At 40.9% G+C, this 20,567-nt stretch overlaps 1 protein-coding gene across 1 annotated transcript in view; it reads right to left on the bottom strand.

The window, feature by feature from the left end:
• cacna2d3a (calcium channel, voltage-dependent, alpha 2/delta subunit 3a) overlaps window positions 1-20,567 on the bottom strand; it is a 170,475-nt gene that overhangs the window by 85,269 nt on the left and 64,639 nt on the right. The window contains 6 exon segments of the mRNA XM_051117795.1: window positions 763-841; window positions 4,485-4,598; window positions 9,608-9,697; window positions 10,752-10,826; window positions 11,754-11,904; window positions 12,149-12,209. Coding sequence (XP_050973752.1) covers window positions 763-841; window positions 4,485-4,598; window positions 9,608-9,697; window positions 10,752-10,826; window positions 11,754-11,904; window positions 12,149-12,209 — 570 coding nt within the window.

Here is a 20,567-nt window from a genome sequence, read left to right as displayed (position 1 = left end):
GCGACCCCTAGTGTCGTACACTACTCGACACAACGTCTCCGTTCCCTCCATCAGGGAACGAGGGTTACCATACGTAACCGAGACGTTTTGCGATCAGGGCCGTCCCACGCATGGTTGCGATGTGCTCATTGTGAAACTCAAAAATTAGATAATTTTTAATTCTTAAAAAAATGGCACTATTTTATTTGAAAAAGTTACTCATTTTATTTTATTGACAAAATATTTTAGTTTGTCGTGTATATTTTTGTTATTCGATCAGATAACATTTAAGCTGTCATATGGTCATGTTACAACGTGCCCCTCACGTTATAATGTACCCTACATATGGGGCATGTTGTCATATTTTACTAACGTATTTTGAGGTGAATAACGAAAAACATATACACTGTAATTATGAAACAAAGTGACATATTTGTACTAGACAAGTGTGAAATTAATGTGGATAAAAAATTATACTCTGAACCCCACATGGATTTACACAAACTAAGAAATTCAAGAAGTGTTAGGTTGTGCCCCGTGCTCCCCTACACAATCTAAGACATAATAAACTTTTGATTATTTATAATCTATAAAATAATAACAATTCATATACTATACACAAGCCATTGCTTTAACTTGAATAAACCGAATAGAGCAATTTAGACAAATGTAGGTTCTGTTTTTCACTACACACATGAGGAGATCAGGTCATTCCTTCACTGTTCATTAATCAGCTGCAGAATTGTTTACAGAACTGCATGAGGAAGAATGAGTAAGCCTAACCTTTATTAGCGCACGCCATCCATTTCAGATTATCAGCAAAGGCAGACTCCCGACCAATCAGGTAAGGGAACACACGCACCTGCGGACAGGAGAGCTTGGGTTAGCTGACAGTCATGTTTAATTGCCTAACACAGAGCTAATATACAATCCCTCAACAGCAGATGAGACACAGCACCCTGCCTGCATCTAATTAGTTTACTCTTTAATAATTTAGCTTCAATAAAAGTTTGAACCAACCATTTAAATCTATTTTGTGATACAATAAGAAAAAAAAGAAAACAAAGAATGAATGCTGCTTCCAGATTCTCTACACCTCATTATGTGCTGCCATTGAGATAAAACACACACGCACACATACATACATACATACATACAATAAAACACAGGATGTACACCATGTTTGAAGTTCCACTGTTTCTTGTTTTTTGCTGTATTGATACTGTGTGCACTTTACTTAACTAATACAGTAGTCACCATTTAAAGTGGATTAAAAAAGTTCAAGTTGTCCTAAAACAAGAACAGGTGTTGTTTTGGTTTAGGACAACTTTGATGAAAGGTTTTAGTCCACTTCAAATGTTGACTACTGTATATGTGTTAATCATAAAAATATTCCCTTCCCATAGCAATGTTCTCCACACTCCTCAAAAGATTGAGGACTCAAACTGTGCCTAACATCTAAAGAAAAGATTGGATTGGGACAAATGCACTGTACATGAGTGGACAAGTAAAGATGATGTTTAAGAAGAGACCTGATAGAATGAGAAAAATGATGATTGAATCGGAGAGAGGCAGGTCCGACACCCTGTCCCAAATGGCACACTTAATGTCCACAAGACTGTAGAGTGTGCCATTTGGGTGTCCCATTTGTCATTTAAGGCTTCGCAGCAGTCAAAATGGCATTGCGTCATGAAAATGCGGAAACTCAGAGAAGGACGGCGAGGCTTTAGAGTCCCATTTGGGAAAGGGCCTGTGTACATTGACTCCTTCGGTTCAGCAGTTAGGGACCCATGACGACTAGTGAGTGCGGGAATTAATATTTCCTATGGATAATATCCAAATGATTGACATTTTTGGGTTCTTATATCTTGTCTGCCTCATTTGTTCAAAATAATACTTTCTGTCTGTTAAGCAGTCCAGCTTAGGGTATCAAAAGCTCAAGATTTTCAATGGTTTGCCAATGTCATTACATTTAACAGAAAATAAAGATGTAAGGTATAAAGGTATCATTGCATGACAAATTAGATCAATGAAGGGTATTATAGTGGTTTAATGTAAACTGCAAAGAACCACTAGCAATACGACGTGTGAAACATTAACAAGCAGTAGCTTTTCAGTAGATTTAGACCACCCAGGAAGACATTAGACATGCTGAGCGAGGGATGCATTAAGAATGCTAAACATGTAGGGAACAATAACAGCGTGATTGGGGGAGAAGCACAAAAGAACATCATACTGGCTCACATTGAGGTGCTTTTTTTACCAAGCAAAATGCAGTATGTTTTTAAACTCTGCCTCATGTCTCTGCCATCAGCCCCAGTTAAACATTACTGTTTTTATCTGGCAAAAGAGTTTACAGAATATTGACCTGAGAAACATTTATTTATCCCTCACAGTACTGCTCAATCATTTTTGTTGTTTGTTTAGTATACCTGATTCATCACTTAGTTCTTTCTCTATGTCAGGTAGGTTAACAAAATGGTTTGAATCAGTTTCTGATTCAGTCTGAATCATGTGGAACTATTAAAAAAACAACAACATTAAAAGTACCTCTACTATATGGTAATAATTCAATACCATACCATGGTATTATTTCATACCACCACTGTACTATATGCCACTGTTTTGAATGGTCGCTAATTTTGCCGTGTCACGCTCTTTCCTTTTTTGTTCAGAAACACCATTCCAGCAACCCTGTTGTTATTAGTTATCTTAGAATACGGCTGCAGTTTAGACCACGTCGGCCATAAATAAACAGTTTTCTCTATTCCCATAGTCCACAATTCTTTCTTTATACCTACTCAGTTGGATCCAGCTTTTCACCTGTCAACTCAGAAGGAATTAAAATGTGTTTGTATTTTTACCCTTTGAAAATGTATTGAGAGTTTGACATCCCATCTTTTTTCCATCCCATCCTTCCCTATTCAGGAATGGATGTTTTGAACTGAATATTATTATTATTATTTAATACAAGGGTCTTCAACCGGGGGGTCTGCAGCAGCACTGCAGGGGGTCCGCCAATTAATATTTGATCACAAAAAATCTGTTACAAAAATTAAAACATTGGTAAAAAAACAACAACAAAAATTCCATTTTAAATATAAGCACCGCGAAACAAAAGCAAGCACACTCCAGCTGATACTGTGATGATATAATATTATTGGCAAAACAGGTTTAGCAAACACTCCATTGCGCTTATGAGTTTGAGCTCCGGAGAATATTAAATATCGTATTTACAGCTAGTTTTTTGCAGCGATGAGAAATGTAGCCAATAACAAACATGTTTGTTGATCTCTTAAACACAATGACCAATCATAGGTAGGCTATTTAAGTTAGAATCCAGTTTCTGTTCAGTGAAGAGCTATTCGGTTGTGGCTAGAAGGAATACAGCTCCGACTGGAAACTAACAATGAAATGAATTGTTCTACCTATTGGATTGTGTTTTTTTTAACGTCTACACCTACCCCAACCCTAAACTTAGTCTTCACTATAATACAAAAACAGATTTACTGTTGTACAGTGTGACAAAAATAACGTTAGATTGATGTGCGCATTAGATTGTTAGATTGAAGGTGCAATATAGTGATACTAGCACTGGACAGCTATATGGAATGTCAAAATAGATAAGCACAATCTAAATGCAGCCTAATATGATTTCTAGAAAAAAAAAAAAAATTTTAACATATTTTTAAATTCCATTCCAATTATTTGTAACAGTAATGCCTTGTAAATAATCCTAAATGTCTCACTACACGTTGCTATTCTTGTCAAGGAGCTGCTGCTTTATCTCACAATCAAAAATAAAATGTTACGTTTTAGTAAGCTTGAAGCTAAAGTTTAAGTGAAGATTTATTTGTCTGTCTAGTAAAATTAAAATGTGAAGTTTCGGTAAATTCTCATCTGACAAGTAAAATTAAAATGTATGACTCTGCAAATCCATTAAAATAATATACAACAACTGCAAACAACTAATGAATTGTGATTTTTTTTAATCTCAACATGTTGTTTTTTATTATTCATAAATCTCAATTTTAACTATAAAATGTAATATGCAGGCAGTGATGCATGTGCAACAATAATAATGTACATAGTGATCTACTGTCTTATACATGTATAACAATATTAATTATTTATACTTAATCATAATATGGTTTCTAATAATATTAAAGGCTCTATGCTTAACACGTAGCTCTGCTTGACAAGTTTTGTATAGGGGGTCCCTGCTCCATGTCTCTGTTGCCTAAGGGGTCCTTACCCTGAAAAACATTGAAGACCCCTGATTTAATATATCTCTAGTCATTATCTTACTCATCAAGGTAGTAAGAGAGCTTGGGGGCTTGGGAAAAAGAAATAGAAAAAGCAATCTCTGATCAAATTTGGCATTATTTATGTGAGAAAATGTATAAAAACTCAAGAAAGAATTGTTTTTACATTTAAAGCATTCCGGTCAGTAAAATTATTCAGCAGTTGACCCGGCAAACTGAGCCAACAGAAACTTTTCTTACCTTTCTATCAGGCCAGTTGTACTTGGCAAAAACAGTGTCATATGTTTCCACAGCTCCATCTGTCACCAACATAATGGCTTGACTGCACACACTGCCTCGGCCCGTCTCATTAAACTGAACACACACACATATTGCATTAGATGTTACAATAAATTAGGTTATGTTAGATCATGGCAACATGGCAATTAGCAATAATAAAAATACTTTTCACAAAGTGTCCCAACTACATGATGTGCTAAAACAAGTGATAAAAGGTGTCTGCCATGTTAATCACAGTTTTTGTCCCAACCACCTGCAACTAAGAACCAACAAACAACACTACACCTTAAATTGCTCCCTATCCCCTCTGTAGTGCACTATATGAAGTGTCTGGAAAATTGTAGTGGAGTCTGAATTCAATTAATAAAATTGCATCCCTAAATTTGTTCACTCATTTACAACCACAGCAGTTTACAGTGTACATTTGATGTACTCTTGCCTGTTGTGGTTTTTGTATGTTTTCTGTGTTTTGGCTCATGTCTTTTGACTATTCAGTTTCTGTTTCCTGTGTATTTGTGTCACAAAGGTATGTCTTGGTTACTCATTTGTGTCTGCCTATATATACCCCAGTGCTTCCTGTGTTGGTTACTGAGTCTTGTCCTTATATTGGAATGGAACCAGCTTTGAGACTCCTGTGTCTCAGACAAGGAGATTGTTGCCTTGAGCTCGATTTTGCTGCTGTGGGACCCTAGTTGGACTTGACTGTTACCTACGACCTGCTGTCCATGCATTCTGAAAATGCTGCCCATTGCTAAAAATCTTCGTTTGGTAAAAGTCTACTTCTTTACTACCTCCTACCTCAGCTTATATCTCTTGATGCCTTTCAGACATCTCAGCTTGGATGACAGAGCATCATCTCCCACTCAACCTTGTGAAGACACTCAATGTAATCCTTGCAAACTTATCAGTTGGCCACAACTGTGTGACCACTGTGCAACTAGAGTCTACAACACTAACCAGGGGTGTGTTTCCCAAAAGCATTGTTAGCCAACTATGGTATCATTACCAAAATATTTTAGTGATTCAATGTTGGAACCATAGTTCAAATGAACATTCGCTGACAGCATTGCAAACTTACGTGGTAGGACCTACAACTTTCAACCTGTTGTTAAGCATAATTTCTTCTTAGTAATACATGTGGACTGCATAAGAAAAGCAAATAAAGCAAAATGACACGGAACAAAAAACGATGAAGTAGTCACCAGCTGCCATGTTCCTTTGCATATCGCTGATCTCAAATTGTTGAATTAGTTGTAATTACTCCATCAACTGCGCGTAAAGTTATTAACGACCTTTCTAAATTGTTAAAACAAAGTGGTTCAAAAGACAGAGATGCGACCATATCTGAGAAACAATCATGACTAGCTAGTTAGTTTCTAAAACAACACATCGTACTATGCTTGTTCACTACCTTGTTCACTTGATTGCAATTTTATTATAAGGTGGCCTGGACTTGGGGGACCGCTGGGGGGTGGGGGCGGGTGGGTGTTTGGAGGGGTTCAGATGGTCAGACTGAGCTGTTTTTTTTGTTTTTTGTTTTTGTAAAGAAGCAATTGTATACAATTGTATATGATTCTTTCTATGCAAAACCAATAAAAAATTGATCCCAAAAAGAATGGTCTGATTTCCTGATGTTGTATAGTGCAAACCTGCAAAACCAGCAGTAGAGACCATGCAAGTGGATGTCTTTCACCTGTCCCCAACTGAACTCTGTCTCTGCCAACTGGCCCAGCATTTATGTCTGTAATGCAATGCTGAGGAACAAGCGAGGTCTCCATGTCTCATCTGCCCTCCACATCCCATGATGAGTTAGATGTCAACTTCCACTCTGATTCTTAATTGCCTCTGATGTGTCTCTTACAGTTAAAGCCCTCCTGAACTCTGGGTCAGTCGGTAACTTCATCTTGGGAACACTGCCATCAACTCCGTAACGAAGTCTGTTCATGCATATATATGATCAAATCTGGAAAACCACTAGGGAGAGGCACTATCAAGTACTGCACTGGTCCATTCTAAGTTCATGTTTTGAAATCCAACACTCTTGGCTTGTTCATCACAACCCAGTGGTATCACGGAGGCCGGGTGACATCCTGAAGTGGGGCACTGCCTATCATCTGGACTGTTCACTTTATTACCTGTGTCCGGACATTCATCACATCCTGTGTTAGAAGTCAACTCCACCTTGACTGAAAGCCCTCCCTGAAAAAAAGTCTGAAATTACAGACTATTAAGCCTAGTGGTGTTCGGAGAAAGCCATGAAGGAGTATGTACCTGAGGCTTTCAAGCAGGGCTACATTTACCATCCAAATCTCTAGTGGCTAAACTGGCTAAAACCAGTTACCTTTTTTTGTTGGTGAAAATAATGTAACACTTTAAAATAAGGTGTCATTTGTTAACATTAGTGTATAACATGAACGAACAATGAACAATACATTTATTACACCATTTATCAATCTTTGTTCATGTTAATAAAAAAACAGTCGTTCATTGTTTGTTAATGTTAGTTCACAGAGCATTAACTGATGTTAACAAGCACAACTTGTGATTTGAATAATGCATTAGTAAATGTTGAAATTAACATTAACTAAGAGATAATAAATGCTGTAGAAGTATTGTTCATTCTTAGTTCATGTTAAATAAAATCGTAAACAAATGTTAACTAATGTTAACTAATGAACTTCAATGTAAAGTTACTGAAAATACTAAAGGCCTAAGACTTTTGCACAGTAATGTATATCTCAAAGCTGAAGATGTGCTCATTCTATCAGTCCTTCACCCAGTTCCTAGGACCGACGGTATTAAGATTGAAGAAGGGATGGTTGAAACAGTCAAGTCATGGCCAGAACCATCTACAATCAAAAAACTTCAATGCTTTCTCCAGTTTGCAAACTTTAACCATTGATTCATCTAGAACTATAGTCAGATCAGTGTTCCTTTAACACCACTTCTAAAGAAAATGCCTAAATCTTTCTGGTCACCAGAGGCCACCCATGTCATTCAACGATTGAAAGAGCCTTCATGTCCACTTCTCCTTTCCAAGCAGTCAGGGAATCGAGCCAATCTATCCATGTGCTTGCTTCTCCAAGAAATTTACCTAGACAGAGCACAATTGTGACACCGGAAACTTTCTAGAGCTTCTAGAGATCAAATTGTCTCTGACCGCAGACACTATATTGCTATGTAGTTGCTAGGGTACTCTGGATTGATTGCATAAATTCGAAAGCATCTATGATTTATGGTCTCTAGATAGTTTGACAATTATTTTGCAGCATTGTTCACCACAGTGCATTTGTAGTAAAACACTCTTTCACTGAATCGCTCTTGTTCAGTTCTTGAGATGTAGGCAGTGCTTGAAGTGGGGTGGTACGGACCAGTATGCAGTACTGGCACTTCTATATTTCACTTTTTCATGGGTACTCAGAGTCATTGTCTAGGTGATTACAAATGACACTATATAAATCACACTACCAGGAGGGGATTATTGATTACTAATTTGAATTAGTATGTTATAATGAAAACAATACCTTAAAAATGAAAAGAAGCAGGTTTTTGCAATCACATAATTTTAAACTGGTAAACTCCTGGAAAGTCCAAGGTTCCAGTAAGCGAATTCAAACAGTAAGTTCAAAACAGCGCTAATGCAGACAATAATGACTTACGTCAGTAAATTATTCTTTACAGCTTGTATTTGGCTTAAAAGTAAGAGTGTTTTATAATGGTTGCTGGCTGAATGTGTTTTAGATTATGCTGTGGTCCGAGGTTTAGAGATTCTGAATGGATCCATATAGTAGAGTCAGGTCAAGGCAGAAGCTTTAGTGGTCTTTGGCGTCTCCTGTGGTCCCGTTTCGTATCACAGTTTGACTTGTGCTTATTTGTATAGAAAACGATTATTTAATTATTGATTGATTGATTGATTGATTGATTGAGGCACTATACATACATTATGAATTATGAAGATTAAAAAAGGGGGTACTTCTGTGCACTTCTTTTTTTTCCACTTCAAGCACTGTATAGGGATATTTCACTCAAGAAAATCTGTCATTATTTACTCACCCTCAAGTTGTTCCCAACCTGTATTTCTTTCTTTCCTCTGTGGGGGAAAAATATATATTTTAATACGTTTCAGTGTTTCAGGATGTCGACGTTCATTTTATGTACAACAACAACAGTTTTTTTTTTTTTTTTTTTTTTTTTTTTTTTTTTTTTAATGTATGCAGAAGAAGAATTCATAGAGATTTCAAACATCATGAGGGTGTGTAAATAATGACAAATTTTCATTTTTGGGTGATCAGTCCCTGAATCTGAACATAGACTCCAGCAACCAATCACTCAGTTGTGCCATTGTTTATTTTATCTGAATCAGAATTTTTCTGTACTTTTTTTACCTGTACTATTTCCATAAAGATACTTTTACTTTTATTTATTTTAGACTGCTTCTAGTAAACTCTGTCTCTGTATGTGCAGTTTAATGTGCATTTTGGGAACACAATGTGCGCTAGGTAGATCTTATTTATTTTATAATTCCCAACATTTCTGTGGATATAAGTTTACAGCATTTCATCAGTATGATGAAAACTACCAAAATAAAAGCTTTAAGATTTAAAAGTGAAGAACTTAAGACATAAATAATATTTTTTGTAATTTGCAATGTAAAATTAAACTATTACAATTACTAATATTATAATTATAAATATAAATATAATTACAATTGACAGTTATAATAAAATCACTATAATTAGTTGTTATGGGTGGTGTGAGAGAAAGTTTGTTTTCCCTGGTTTGTACAGTAATAAAATAAACCAGTACTGTAAAATAAAGAGAAACACTATCAGCTCTTTCAGCCTGTTACACAAAACCACACAAAAGTATAGCTTACATAATTATTGTGCTCTATATGTAGAAATAAATGTTATATTAGCATTTGAATTTTGAAATAAGTAATATGTACAGTACTTTCAGCCAGGCTTTTCATGCATAAACACGAGATCTATTGATCTGTGTACCACATAATTACACCTGATTTATAAGGGAGAGGAAATTATCTTAATATGCCCACACCTATAGGTGTATGGATGAGGACTCACATTACTGAGAAGTTCAAAAGCCTCTGTCAGAGCCACGTCCAGCATGCCTATACCTTTAGCAAAAAGCTTGTCAAGACGATCACGGAAATGCTGTGGAGGAAAACACAAACACACCCTAACAGTAAGAAACTGTGTAATGCTGATGTGGATTGTGTTTCATTTTTTAAGTACAAACTTTCCATGTGTCAGATAAGACTTGTTCCAGCAACACTTCACACTGACTGAAAAGTAACAATTGGTTAGAAAAGCATTTGGACAGACCCTAATATAGTTGTAACGCCACCTCACCCATGGACTGATTGTTACCGCTCCCTCTGCTGCTTCTTTGGTTACTTCCTGTTTGGTGGCCATTTAAGGAGGGCCATGCCAAACAGGCCTGGCGAAGTATTGTTTTGCCTGTGTGGACTCTACCAAGCGGTTTCCCTGTTTTCATTGCCTTGTTTTGTTATTTCCATGGTTCTTGTTTTATTTCATAGTCATAGTTTTGCCTTGTTCCATTGCCTTGTTTATTTGTTACTTTTGGACTGCTCTCTTGGATTTTGACCTTTTGCATGTATTATTGGATTATGCTTTTGTCATGCCCTGGATGTTACTGTTTGTTGGAGATTGACCTTGCCTGTCTTGACTACGATCTGTGCAATAAAGCTCGCACTTGGATCTATTCACGCTTCCGACGAGTCTTGTTGCAATAGTTCATACTCTAGTTTTCATTTGACTCTCACCAAATTGATGTAATGGCTATCCTTCATACTCCACTGACAACTTTGAAAAGCCATTTTTATCCAGATAAAAAAAACTTCAAAGTGCTGGTTATAAGGTGCTAAAAATCATTAATAAAAATAGATGACAGTAGCTTTCAGCCTCTCAATTTCAGCGTGTCTGCATGACCATGGCACTGACTCCCATCTGCCTCTGATTCTGAGCTTTGTTTTGCCCCTTTGGACTCTGGTCATTAGTCTCCCTGCCCCGTCTGGTCCTGAGCCTGGATTTTCTCTCTTGCTCCCTCTGTCCTGGTCCATCCGCTACTTTTTCCACCTGTCATGAGCTTCACAAAAGCTATTCTGAGTTATTTTTTGCCAAACCTGACACTAACAAGTGGACAGCACAATGGTTTACATAAAGGTATATGAGAGAATGTACTTACATCTTTGTTGGCAATGTCAGCTTGAACCAATGTTCCGTTCAGACACGGCTCCACATAATGTAGCTCCTCATTGTACTGCCATACACAGAATATATACATTAAGTGGGACCAGAATGGGGATAGAATTGTTTTGTATTTACAAATAAATATATTGTGAGTTACAAATGAAAGGAAGAAATTCACAAAACAATAAACAAATTCACAAATATATATTAGGAGTTTCACACAAATGAAAAAGCAGATGGATTCGAAGAAAATGGATTAAGGAATGGAGGCATGAACTATCAATTAGTATTTGTATTAAGCAGGATCCTGGGAAGACCACACCTTGCTGAGAACAGAAGGCATTTAAATAAAGGACCCGGGGAAAGGACGCCAGTAAGCAAAAAAATCTCTAAAATTCCAAATGATTTAGTGCACTTCTGTGGGAATGAAACCATTACACCAGTTGCACTCAGATATTTTAAATAATGTCAAACATGAATATGAAAATCACTTACAAATCACTGTATTTTGCATATAACCATTCAGAGTGAACTGAATGATTTGGGACAAGGTACAAATGTGAAGAATGGAGAGAAAGGCACAATCCCACACCAGATATATATTTTTAGGATTTCTATGTTGTAGAACATTCTCTTAATATTAGTGACATCTGGTGTAGTTAATGAGACATGCTTTGATCAGTGTATATCACGCTTAAATTCATCAAAATAATATGTGTCAAAGAGCAGTGCAGAAGCACAACTAAATTATCTTCTGCTTCAATATCTTAACTTAACTAAGGCCTAGTCCTGGTTTAAGATAAGCCCTGTTGTGAAACCAGGCCTTAATGAACTGGTATTTTTTTATGTCAGAAGTCTGTGCATAGCATCCAGTGACATGGCAACATCTACTCAAACCAAATGAATGTATTTTATTTCACTTCATATTGATAATATGATTAGAATTAAAACAACCTGATTTTCAGCTGATCGAAATATTTGATTTTATTAAACTCACAGCAATAATGTTAAAAAAGTCATCATCCCCAAGTGTATCCAATATGGAGGAGACAGTCTGCCGAGCTATGGTCAGCCGTAGCCCCTTCATACTGCCACTCACATCTACCAAAATGACCACATCTTTAGGAGATGTAGCAGCCTGGATATACCTGTAAATACATACGTCAGAATAGTGTAACAGAATTAGTATGGATCGGTTTGTGTCAAAATGTAATATCTAAGAGATTAAATGTTAAAAAAGACATGAGCTGACACTTTGTTACTGGTACATATTAATGAATTTAAATCCTTAAGACATTTTACAAATAACTGGTATACGTATTAATCTGTGGCTTGATGTTAACAGGTGAGGCTGAGAGTAAAAAAAAAAAAAGAAAAAAAATATTCACTTACCATTTCCGATTTCGACAGTCGAATTCTAGAACCCCATGTTCATCAGGTGTCCACTTTATACCTGTGAAGATAGTGGATTGTCTAAATTGGCTTATTACTCTACTGCTGGATATGCACTCCGTCTATTCACAGAATAGCCAGCTTGTCGACTGCATTTGCCCAAATAAGCAGTAAATAGTAGTGGATGGAACACTGCATCGCATAATACAATGCTCTTGATTTTTATGAGAAATGAACCAGAAACAATTTTTAACAATTTAAAAACAATTTAAATTTTTTTTTTTTTTTGACTAGACTAATATAAGTAAAATGCCAACAAAGTGCAATGTACCTGGAATGTACCTGGAATGTACCTGGAAGGCCATTTATCAATGTGAGAGCAAAACAATTTAATTAATTATTCTACAAACAATCCAAATAATTTAATTAATCCTTTAAAAATAAAAACATCTTAATGCCTTTTTTAGTGTGGTTGGCAGTAGCAGCGCCTGGGGAGCAATGGGGGGGTTTGGTGCCTTGTTCAAGAGGACCTCAGTTATGGATATTGAGGGTGGAAAAGAGTACTGTTCATTCACTACCCTCTACAACTCATTCAGTGCTTTAGTTACTCCAACAGTCACTGAACTGAGGAAACAGTTTGGACTTAGACTGAAGAACTGTAACCTTTGTTCCCTGATGGAGAGAATGGAGACAATATGTTGTGACGACGTTGGGATCCCTTTAGAAATTGGCACAACCACTGAACTGTATTATGAGATTGCCGAGCAAGCAGCTGCAAGTACAACCAGAAGCTCACAATCTGCCCACAGCCCCTGGAGAAGGAAACGAAGGAGCCCAAAGTAAAGGGAGGCAGAAGCTGCTATGTCCTCTGCAGAATTCCTACCTGAAGATGGGATGTGAACGCTACAAACACGGAGATGGACTCCGTCAAGGAAAAGTCACAGAGGAAGACTCAGCCCGCAGCTCTGCAGATGTCTTCTAAAGAGTCACCGTGCACCAGGGACCAAGAGAAGGCAAAACTCTGAGTGAAGTGAGCTCTCACTCACATGGACATGGCTCAACTTGCGTCTGGTACACCAAGGTGATGACATCCATTCATCCAGTGGGCCAACTGCTATTTGGAGACAGCTTTCCCCTTCTGTTGGCCTCCAAAGCAGGTCAGGGAATGTGAAAGGTGTGCAATGAAGATGGAGGAGCCCCGTGCCTTAGTGAGCTCCTTGTGCACTTCCGAAAAGAAAGCCAATAGTTGCGTCCAGCACCTGAGTACCAATCATCCAGCTAAGGAGAGGTTTCACCTCCACCCCAATACTCACAGCCGCCTGGGAAAGCATTGCCGGCAAGTCAGCTTGGGCCTCTGTCTGAAGAAGCCCTTACTGTAATCCTCAAACCTGGGAGAAGACCCAGAGAGGGTGATAGCAGATTGGATTATAATAGCAAAGAAGAGCTGCATTATCAACGTTGCCATGGGCATGTGCTCACCGTGCAGGCATGTCCCATCCACAAATGCTGTCTCAGCGTGCTCTTGCCCCAACCATGAGACAGCAGTCATGGATGTCATTAGAGGGCAGGAAAATAGCGCATTCCAGAAATGTTTGAAAGAAGTCTTTCAGAAGAGCACTCACATACCATTTTGCCCTCTTTGTGAGGAAACTTGCTCTTTCTGAAGCACCTGGGGAGAATTCACAGCACTTATCTGTGCAGAAGGGCCGATGTTCATTGGTCTATTCTGATTGAGCTCCCAAGGGAATCCCCTAATGTCATCAAGACATAACGTCGAACATGACCGACAGAAAGAACTCATGTGTGATGACACAAAAGAATCAGTTCACATTAAAAAAAAATTATTTCCTCATTTGCCTGAGGCTCTGGATTACAGGTAATAATGTTGTAAATAATGTTCAGTTTCTTGTACGGCCAATCATTTTCACTTCAAAAGAGACCTCAAAATATTGTCAGGAATCACATGTATTTTTTGTGTGTGTGGTGCCTGATATGCTTTTTTAACTCTCAAAGTAATGGTAGCTGTTGACGTGCAATTTATGTATCATCACCATGATTTCAGCTAAAAATCTTCTTTACTGTTCTACTGAAGAAAAAAAATGTGTGACGAAGAGTCAGAGGCGTTCGGATCCATTTGCAGCAAAGTTTATTAGTGCAAGTCGTAATCCAGAGAACAGGCGTAATGGTCGGGGCAGGCGGCAGTATACAGAGTCCAATAAACAAGCGGAAAGGTCGGGGCAGGCGGCAGAATCAAATACGAAATAACAATCCAGATCAGGTAACCTTAAGACAAACAGGGAAAAACACTCGGAATTGATCACCGTGGCAAATCAAGACTTCGCAAAGACTAACAGGAAACAGGCCTCTTTATAGGAAGTGGGTGATAGGCTAAAGGTGAAAGGTCAGTCCTAGGCATGGGGCACATGGGAACTCGGGTGATGGCTCCCTCTGGTGGTGCGGGAGAGACGATGCGGGAGCCTCATTTGTAACAGAGCCCCCACCCTGCGAGCGGCTCCTGAAGCGAGATGGCTGTTGACGCCGGGGTCTTCCACGTGGACGAGGGGCCGGTTTCTCCGGATGTGCCTGGTGGAAAGCTTCTTTAAGCGTAGGGTCCAGTATGTCCCTTGCGTTGACCCAGGATCGTTCCTCCGGGCCGTACCGCTCCCAATCAACTAGGTACTGTAGTACCCCGCCCCGGCGTCTTGAGTCGAGCAGGTCTCTGACCTGGTGACCTGGTGACCAGGGGAATAAGGGTGGTTGGTACCCTAGCACGCACTTAAAGGGAGTTAGACCTGTGGCTGGCTTTAGAAGAGAATTTTGAGCGTACTCAGTCCACATCAAATATCTGCTCCAATCCGCTTGATGGCTATGGCAGTAGGTACGAAGGAAGCAAGTCAATTCCTGGTTGAGCCTCTCTGTCTGGCCGTTGGCCTGAGGATGATGTCCAGAGGTGAGACTGATGTTTACATTGAGGAGGCTGAAAAAGGCGGCCCAGACACGGGAGGTAAATTGTGGACCTCTGTCGGACAGGATATCTTCAGGAAGGCCGTAGAAACGAAACACAAAGTTACAGAGGGTTTCAGCGGTTTCGAGGGCTGTAGGGAGCTTAGGCAGGGGGATAAGCCGGCAAGACTTGGAAAAACGATCTACAACAGTTAGTATTGTGGTCTTACCCTGCGAGTTGGGTAAATCTGTCACAAAGTCAATAGCGATATATATGGGAGATATGGGTAGTGGTTGAAGCAATCCTGGTTGAAGTTGGCGTGAGGGTTTGCAGGTGTTGCAGACTGTACAGTTTGTGACGAGTCGACTGCCTCCCCCCCTTATTGTCAGCTGCACCCCGTCGGTAATCGCCGCCCTTCACCAGGCTCCCGACGGGAGTGGGCGTGTGGGAGGAGGAGGGGCGCCGAAACATCCAGGTCTGGCGGCGTGTGATGAGGCACACCTGATGTGAATGAAGCCTCATCACCGCCGCTGTTAAAATGCCGAGCGCCTCTCCTCAGGAGACCGGTCTCTTCCCGTGCATGCACGCTGGTGTCCTCGTGGGTCCAGGAAGGGGTGAAGAGGGAACCAGCGCCGCAGGACGAGTTGCCGGACCCCGCGGGTCCGGATGAGGACCGCACCCGTAACGGCTGACGGGCCAGGATGCCGGGCCGTGTTATCCCCCAGAAGCGCCGCGTAGGTGGAGGAGGACGATGCCGCTAGAGAAGCCGCCGCCCCTCGCACCCCGGACCTGAGCGGGGAGCGCGTGCGGCCGCCGGACTCCGCCCCTTACCTGGACCCTTCCCTTTTGGAACACTACCCCTCCTTCACGGAACCCCGTCACTTCGAGGACACCAGATCCCCCTTTTGTTTTGGACACTTTTTCCCCCTTTTTTGGACACTTTGTTTTATTGTTTAATAAAAGCCTCTCCGAGGCCTGACGTCACGCCCACTGTGTCTGTCGCTTTGCTCCGCCCCCGTGACAAGTGGTGGAGAATGCGGGCATGGGCGGAGCTTAGGCAGCGCAGTGGGAATCACCTGGTGACGTCACCCCCTCTCGCTCGCAAGAGAAGTCAATGGAGATTCGGACCCGGAGGACGGAGAGACGACGGTGACGGCCTCCCAACCGCTAAAGGGGTAAGTGACTTGTTTCATTTAATATCACTTACCCTGCGGTTGGTTGAGGCTGTCGACTAAATTCCGGTTTCTCTGTCCCGGTCCGGTGGCGTTGCGAGAGGGAGTCGCCCGGAGAGGAATCCCCGCCCACTCCGACCGCTGGAGCCTGGTTGAGGAAGGTAGCACTCCTGCGTGGGCGGCGACCGGATGACGGGGATGTCGCTTGGGGGGGAAATGTGACGAGTCGACTGCCTCCCCCTTATTGTCAGCTGCACCCCGTCGGTAATCGCCGCCCTTCACCAGGCTCCCGACGGGAGTGGGCGTGTGGGAGGAGGAGGGGCGCCGAAACATCCAGGTCTGGCGGCGTGTGATGAGGCACACCTGATGTGAATGAAGCCTCATCACCGCCGCTGTTAAAATGCCGAGCGCGCCTCTCCTCAGGAGACCGGTCTCTTCCCGTGCATGCACGCTGGTGTCCTCGTGGGTCCAGGAAGGGGTGAAGAGGGAACCAGCGCCGCAGGACGAGTTGCCGGACCCCGCGGGTCCGGATGAGGACCGCACCCGTAACGGCTGACGGGCCAGGATGCCGGGCCGTGTTATCCCCCAGAAGCGCCGCGTAGGTGGAGGAGGACGATGCCGCTAGAGAAGCCGCCGCCCCTCGCACCCCGGACCTGAGCGGGGAGCGCGTGCGGCCGCCGGACTCCGCCCCTTACCTGGACCCTTCCCTTTTGGAACACTACCCCTCCTTCACGGAACCCCGTCACTTCGAGGACACCAGATCCCCCTTTTGTTTTGGACACTTTTTCCCCCTTTTTTGGACACTTTGTTTTATTGTTTAATAAAAGCCTCTCCGAGGCCTGACGTCACGCCCACTGTGTCTGTCGCTTTGCTCCGCCCCCGTGACAAGTTCTTTACAAATGCCTGGGTGTCTTGATTAATAGTCGGCCACCAGAACCGATTTTTGAGGAGATGGAGGGTAGCAGTGATGCCTGGGTGACCTGAGCTGGGGGTAGAGTGGACTTGTTGTAGTAGTTGTTCTCGATGTGTCTCTGGAACGTAGGTGAGCTGTGGAGGGCATTCAGGAGGTGGTGGGTGTTGTTCATTGGTTAGATTGATGTTGGTCACGATGTCCCACTGGACTGGAGCTACAAGCAGATTCTCAGGAATAATGGTCTCGTTGGTGTTGGGTTGGTCAGTTGATTCTGTCATGCGAGAGAGTGAGTCGGCTTTGGTGTTCTTGGTGCCTGGACGGTAGGTGACGGTAAAGTTGAAGCGTGTGAAAAAGAGAGCCCACCGAGCCTGTCGAGGGTTTAGACGTTTGGCAGAGCGCAGATATTCTAGGTTTTTGTGATCTGTAAGTATGGTAAACGGGTGTTGAGCCCCCTCTAGCCAGTGACGCCACTCCTCCACAGCTGATTTCATGGCCAACAGTTCTCTGTTGCCTACATCATAGTTGCGTTCGGCCGAGGAAAGTTTGCGTGAATAATATGCACATGGGAACATCCTGGCGGGTGATCCATGACGTTGAGAGAGTATAGCTCCGATGCCAGTACTTGAGGCGTCGACTTCCACGACAAAGGGGAGAGAGGGATCTGGATGATGAAGTATTGGGGCTGTTGTAAATCTGGATTTGAGATCAGCGAATGCCTGTGTAGCCGCAGTAGTCCAGGTGAGATGTGGTGAGCTTCGTTTAGTCATGGAAGTTAAAGGTGCCGCAATTAAGCTGAATCCCCTGATGAAGCGTTGATAGAAATTGGCGAACCCCAGGAATCGCTGCAGCTCCTTCAGAGTTCGAGGTTGCGGCCATTCAGTAACTGCACGGACCTTTGCCTCGTCCATTGACACACCTTCGTGACTGATAATGTATCCCAAGAAAGATATGGACATCTGATGAAACTCGCATTTCTCTGCCTTAGCGTAGAGTTGATGTTTGATTAGACGTTGGAGGACTGCACGGACATGGAGGATGTGTTCTTGAAGGGAGCTTGAATAGATCAGGATATCGTCTATGTAGACTATTACCCAGCGGTCCAGCATGTCTCTGAATACATCGTTAATGAATGACTGAAAAACCGAAGGACTGTTGGTTAATCCGAAGGGCATTACGCAGTACTCGTAGTGGCCAGAAGACGTGGAGAAGGCCGTTTTCCATTCGTCGCCCTCACGGATCCTGATTAGATTATAGGCTGAGCGGAGGTCAAGTTTGGTAAAGTACTTTGCCTGACGTAACTGTTCTAAGGCGGCTGGAACCAAGGGTAGTGGGTACCTGAATTTCACAGTGATGTCGTTGAGCCCACGATAATCGATGCAAGGTCACTCGGAATTGATCACCGTGGCAAATCAAGACTTCGCAAAGACTAACAGGAAACAGGCCTCTTTATAGGAAGTGGGTGATAGGCTAAAGGTGAAAGGTCAGTCCTAGGCATGGGGCACATGGGAAACAGAGTCCGAATGGGATGGCTAGAACTCGGGTGATGGCTCCCTCTGGTGGTGCGGGAGAAACGATGCTGGAGCCTCATTTGTAACAGCGAGTAAATTAACAGCAAAATTACTTTTTTGGGTGAATTGTCCTTTAATACATATATTTATTGAACACTGATATATTTTGTCTTTATTGCAGAGATTGTAATGTACAGAAGATGGTGTAAGAGTCAATAGCTCAGAAAAGATGGTATAACACTCAATAGCTCAGCAATGTTGATTACAAGGAGAGCGTTCAAAAGAATCAAGAACTCTTCACACGGAGAGGTCTGCAGGTCTCAAACATAACATAACATAAACAAACATAACGTGAAAGTACTAAGAATTTACAATGGGAGCATTTGACTTTTCTCATTATTTAATTTTGAGTTTTCTTTATCAAGTAATTTTCACGCAATCCAAAGTAATTCTACACCAGAGACATTTTCTTTACTGCACAGATTTGTAACTGTCTGATGCCTTTTTTCTGCCCCTTTTCAAAATTATCAGCTGTTATTAACAATATCTAATATAAATAATAATCAGTATCTAATAGTGCAAATGATTACTTTAATTGACAGATTACATTTACATTACATATGACATGCTGGTGTATCGCTTATAAGGACCAATAATTTCCATAGACACAAGTGACAACACAAAGTGGAGTACACAGTGGTACTTGAGGTGCTTTAAAAAAAAATCCTGTCAGCAGCCCTAAAAGATCTGATGCCACAAAACCCAGCAAGCTTTGCTAAATCAAGGAACTAATTCCTCCACAAAAGCACTCACTGGAGTAGCCTGGTTCCTAAATATAATTTTGTTTCCAGGCAGACTAATTAAAACTGATAAATTGCATAAATTGATTGTACCAGGCTATTTTAGCAAGCGCACATTTTAAATCTCATCAGCCTTTTATTAGCCTGAAGTAGGTTTAAACAATACTTAAAGCTGTACCTGGCAGGCTGTTGGGCTCATGAATATTAATCACGCTAAAAATCAATACATTTGTCTAGATACATTAAATCTAGATTTAAATTCAAAAAGACAACGTAGTCTAGGCATGACTTCACATTTTTTCTTATCCAAAAAGAGGCTGATGTGAACATTATGGAGCGCTTAACACTCTCATGCAGTGTATGCTTTTTCCATACTCCAAGGAATAAAGAAATATGTATATGACTAATGCAGTGCTAACTGACAGATTATTTATTACAGTATAGTATCTGCCTTATTTTGTGATAAAACTGTGTGTGTCGTATAACCAAAATTACTGGTTCTTGTCCAGCTGTGTATTTGATTTCTTAGCCAATTAAAAATAAGAGAAAAGAAAAAATCTATCCAAGAAAAAAAAAAAAGTACTACATTTGACATTTCTGTCTCCCTCACTGTCTCCCTCACTTTGGGAATTTCACAGGCCACTTTGGCAGGAATAATTTCATGGTCGATCAATTGAATATGTGTTAAAGGGACAGTTCACCCCAAAATGATAATTTACTGTTAATTTACTTAACCTCTGGCCATCAAAGATGTAGGTGATTATTTTTCTTTTCTTTTTTTAACTTTTATTTTTTATTTATTTTAATGTAACTTTGAAATTCAAAAACAAACATTTTTTAAGATAAAAAAATAAATAAATAACTTGAAAAAGAGGTTAATTCAAGTCCATAGAATGCAGTCAGTTTAAGTCCATACAGTTCAGTCTATTCAGTGTATTTCCATTAGGTAAATACTTCACATATGGAGCAAGGAAAAAAGGGGTGAGGGAGGGGGAGGCATATTCACTACAAAGCACTTCTATGTACTATCTATTTTCATGTGTATTAACCATTTTGACCAGTTCTTATAAAATTTACCCTTA

This window comes from Labeo rohita, chromosome 8 (genome assembly GCF_022985175.1).
Source record: "Labeo rohita strain BAU-BD-2019 chromosome 8, IGBB_LRoh.1.0, whole genome shotgun sequence".
In the NCBI taxonomy this organism is placed as follows: Eukaryota; Metazoa; Chordata; class Actinopteri; order Cypriniformes; family Cyprinidae; genus Labeo; species Labeo rohita.
The sequence above is the reverse complement of the archived record's forward strand: the minus strand, read 5'-3'. Positions and strand labels throughout refer to the sequence as shown.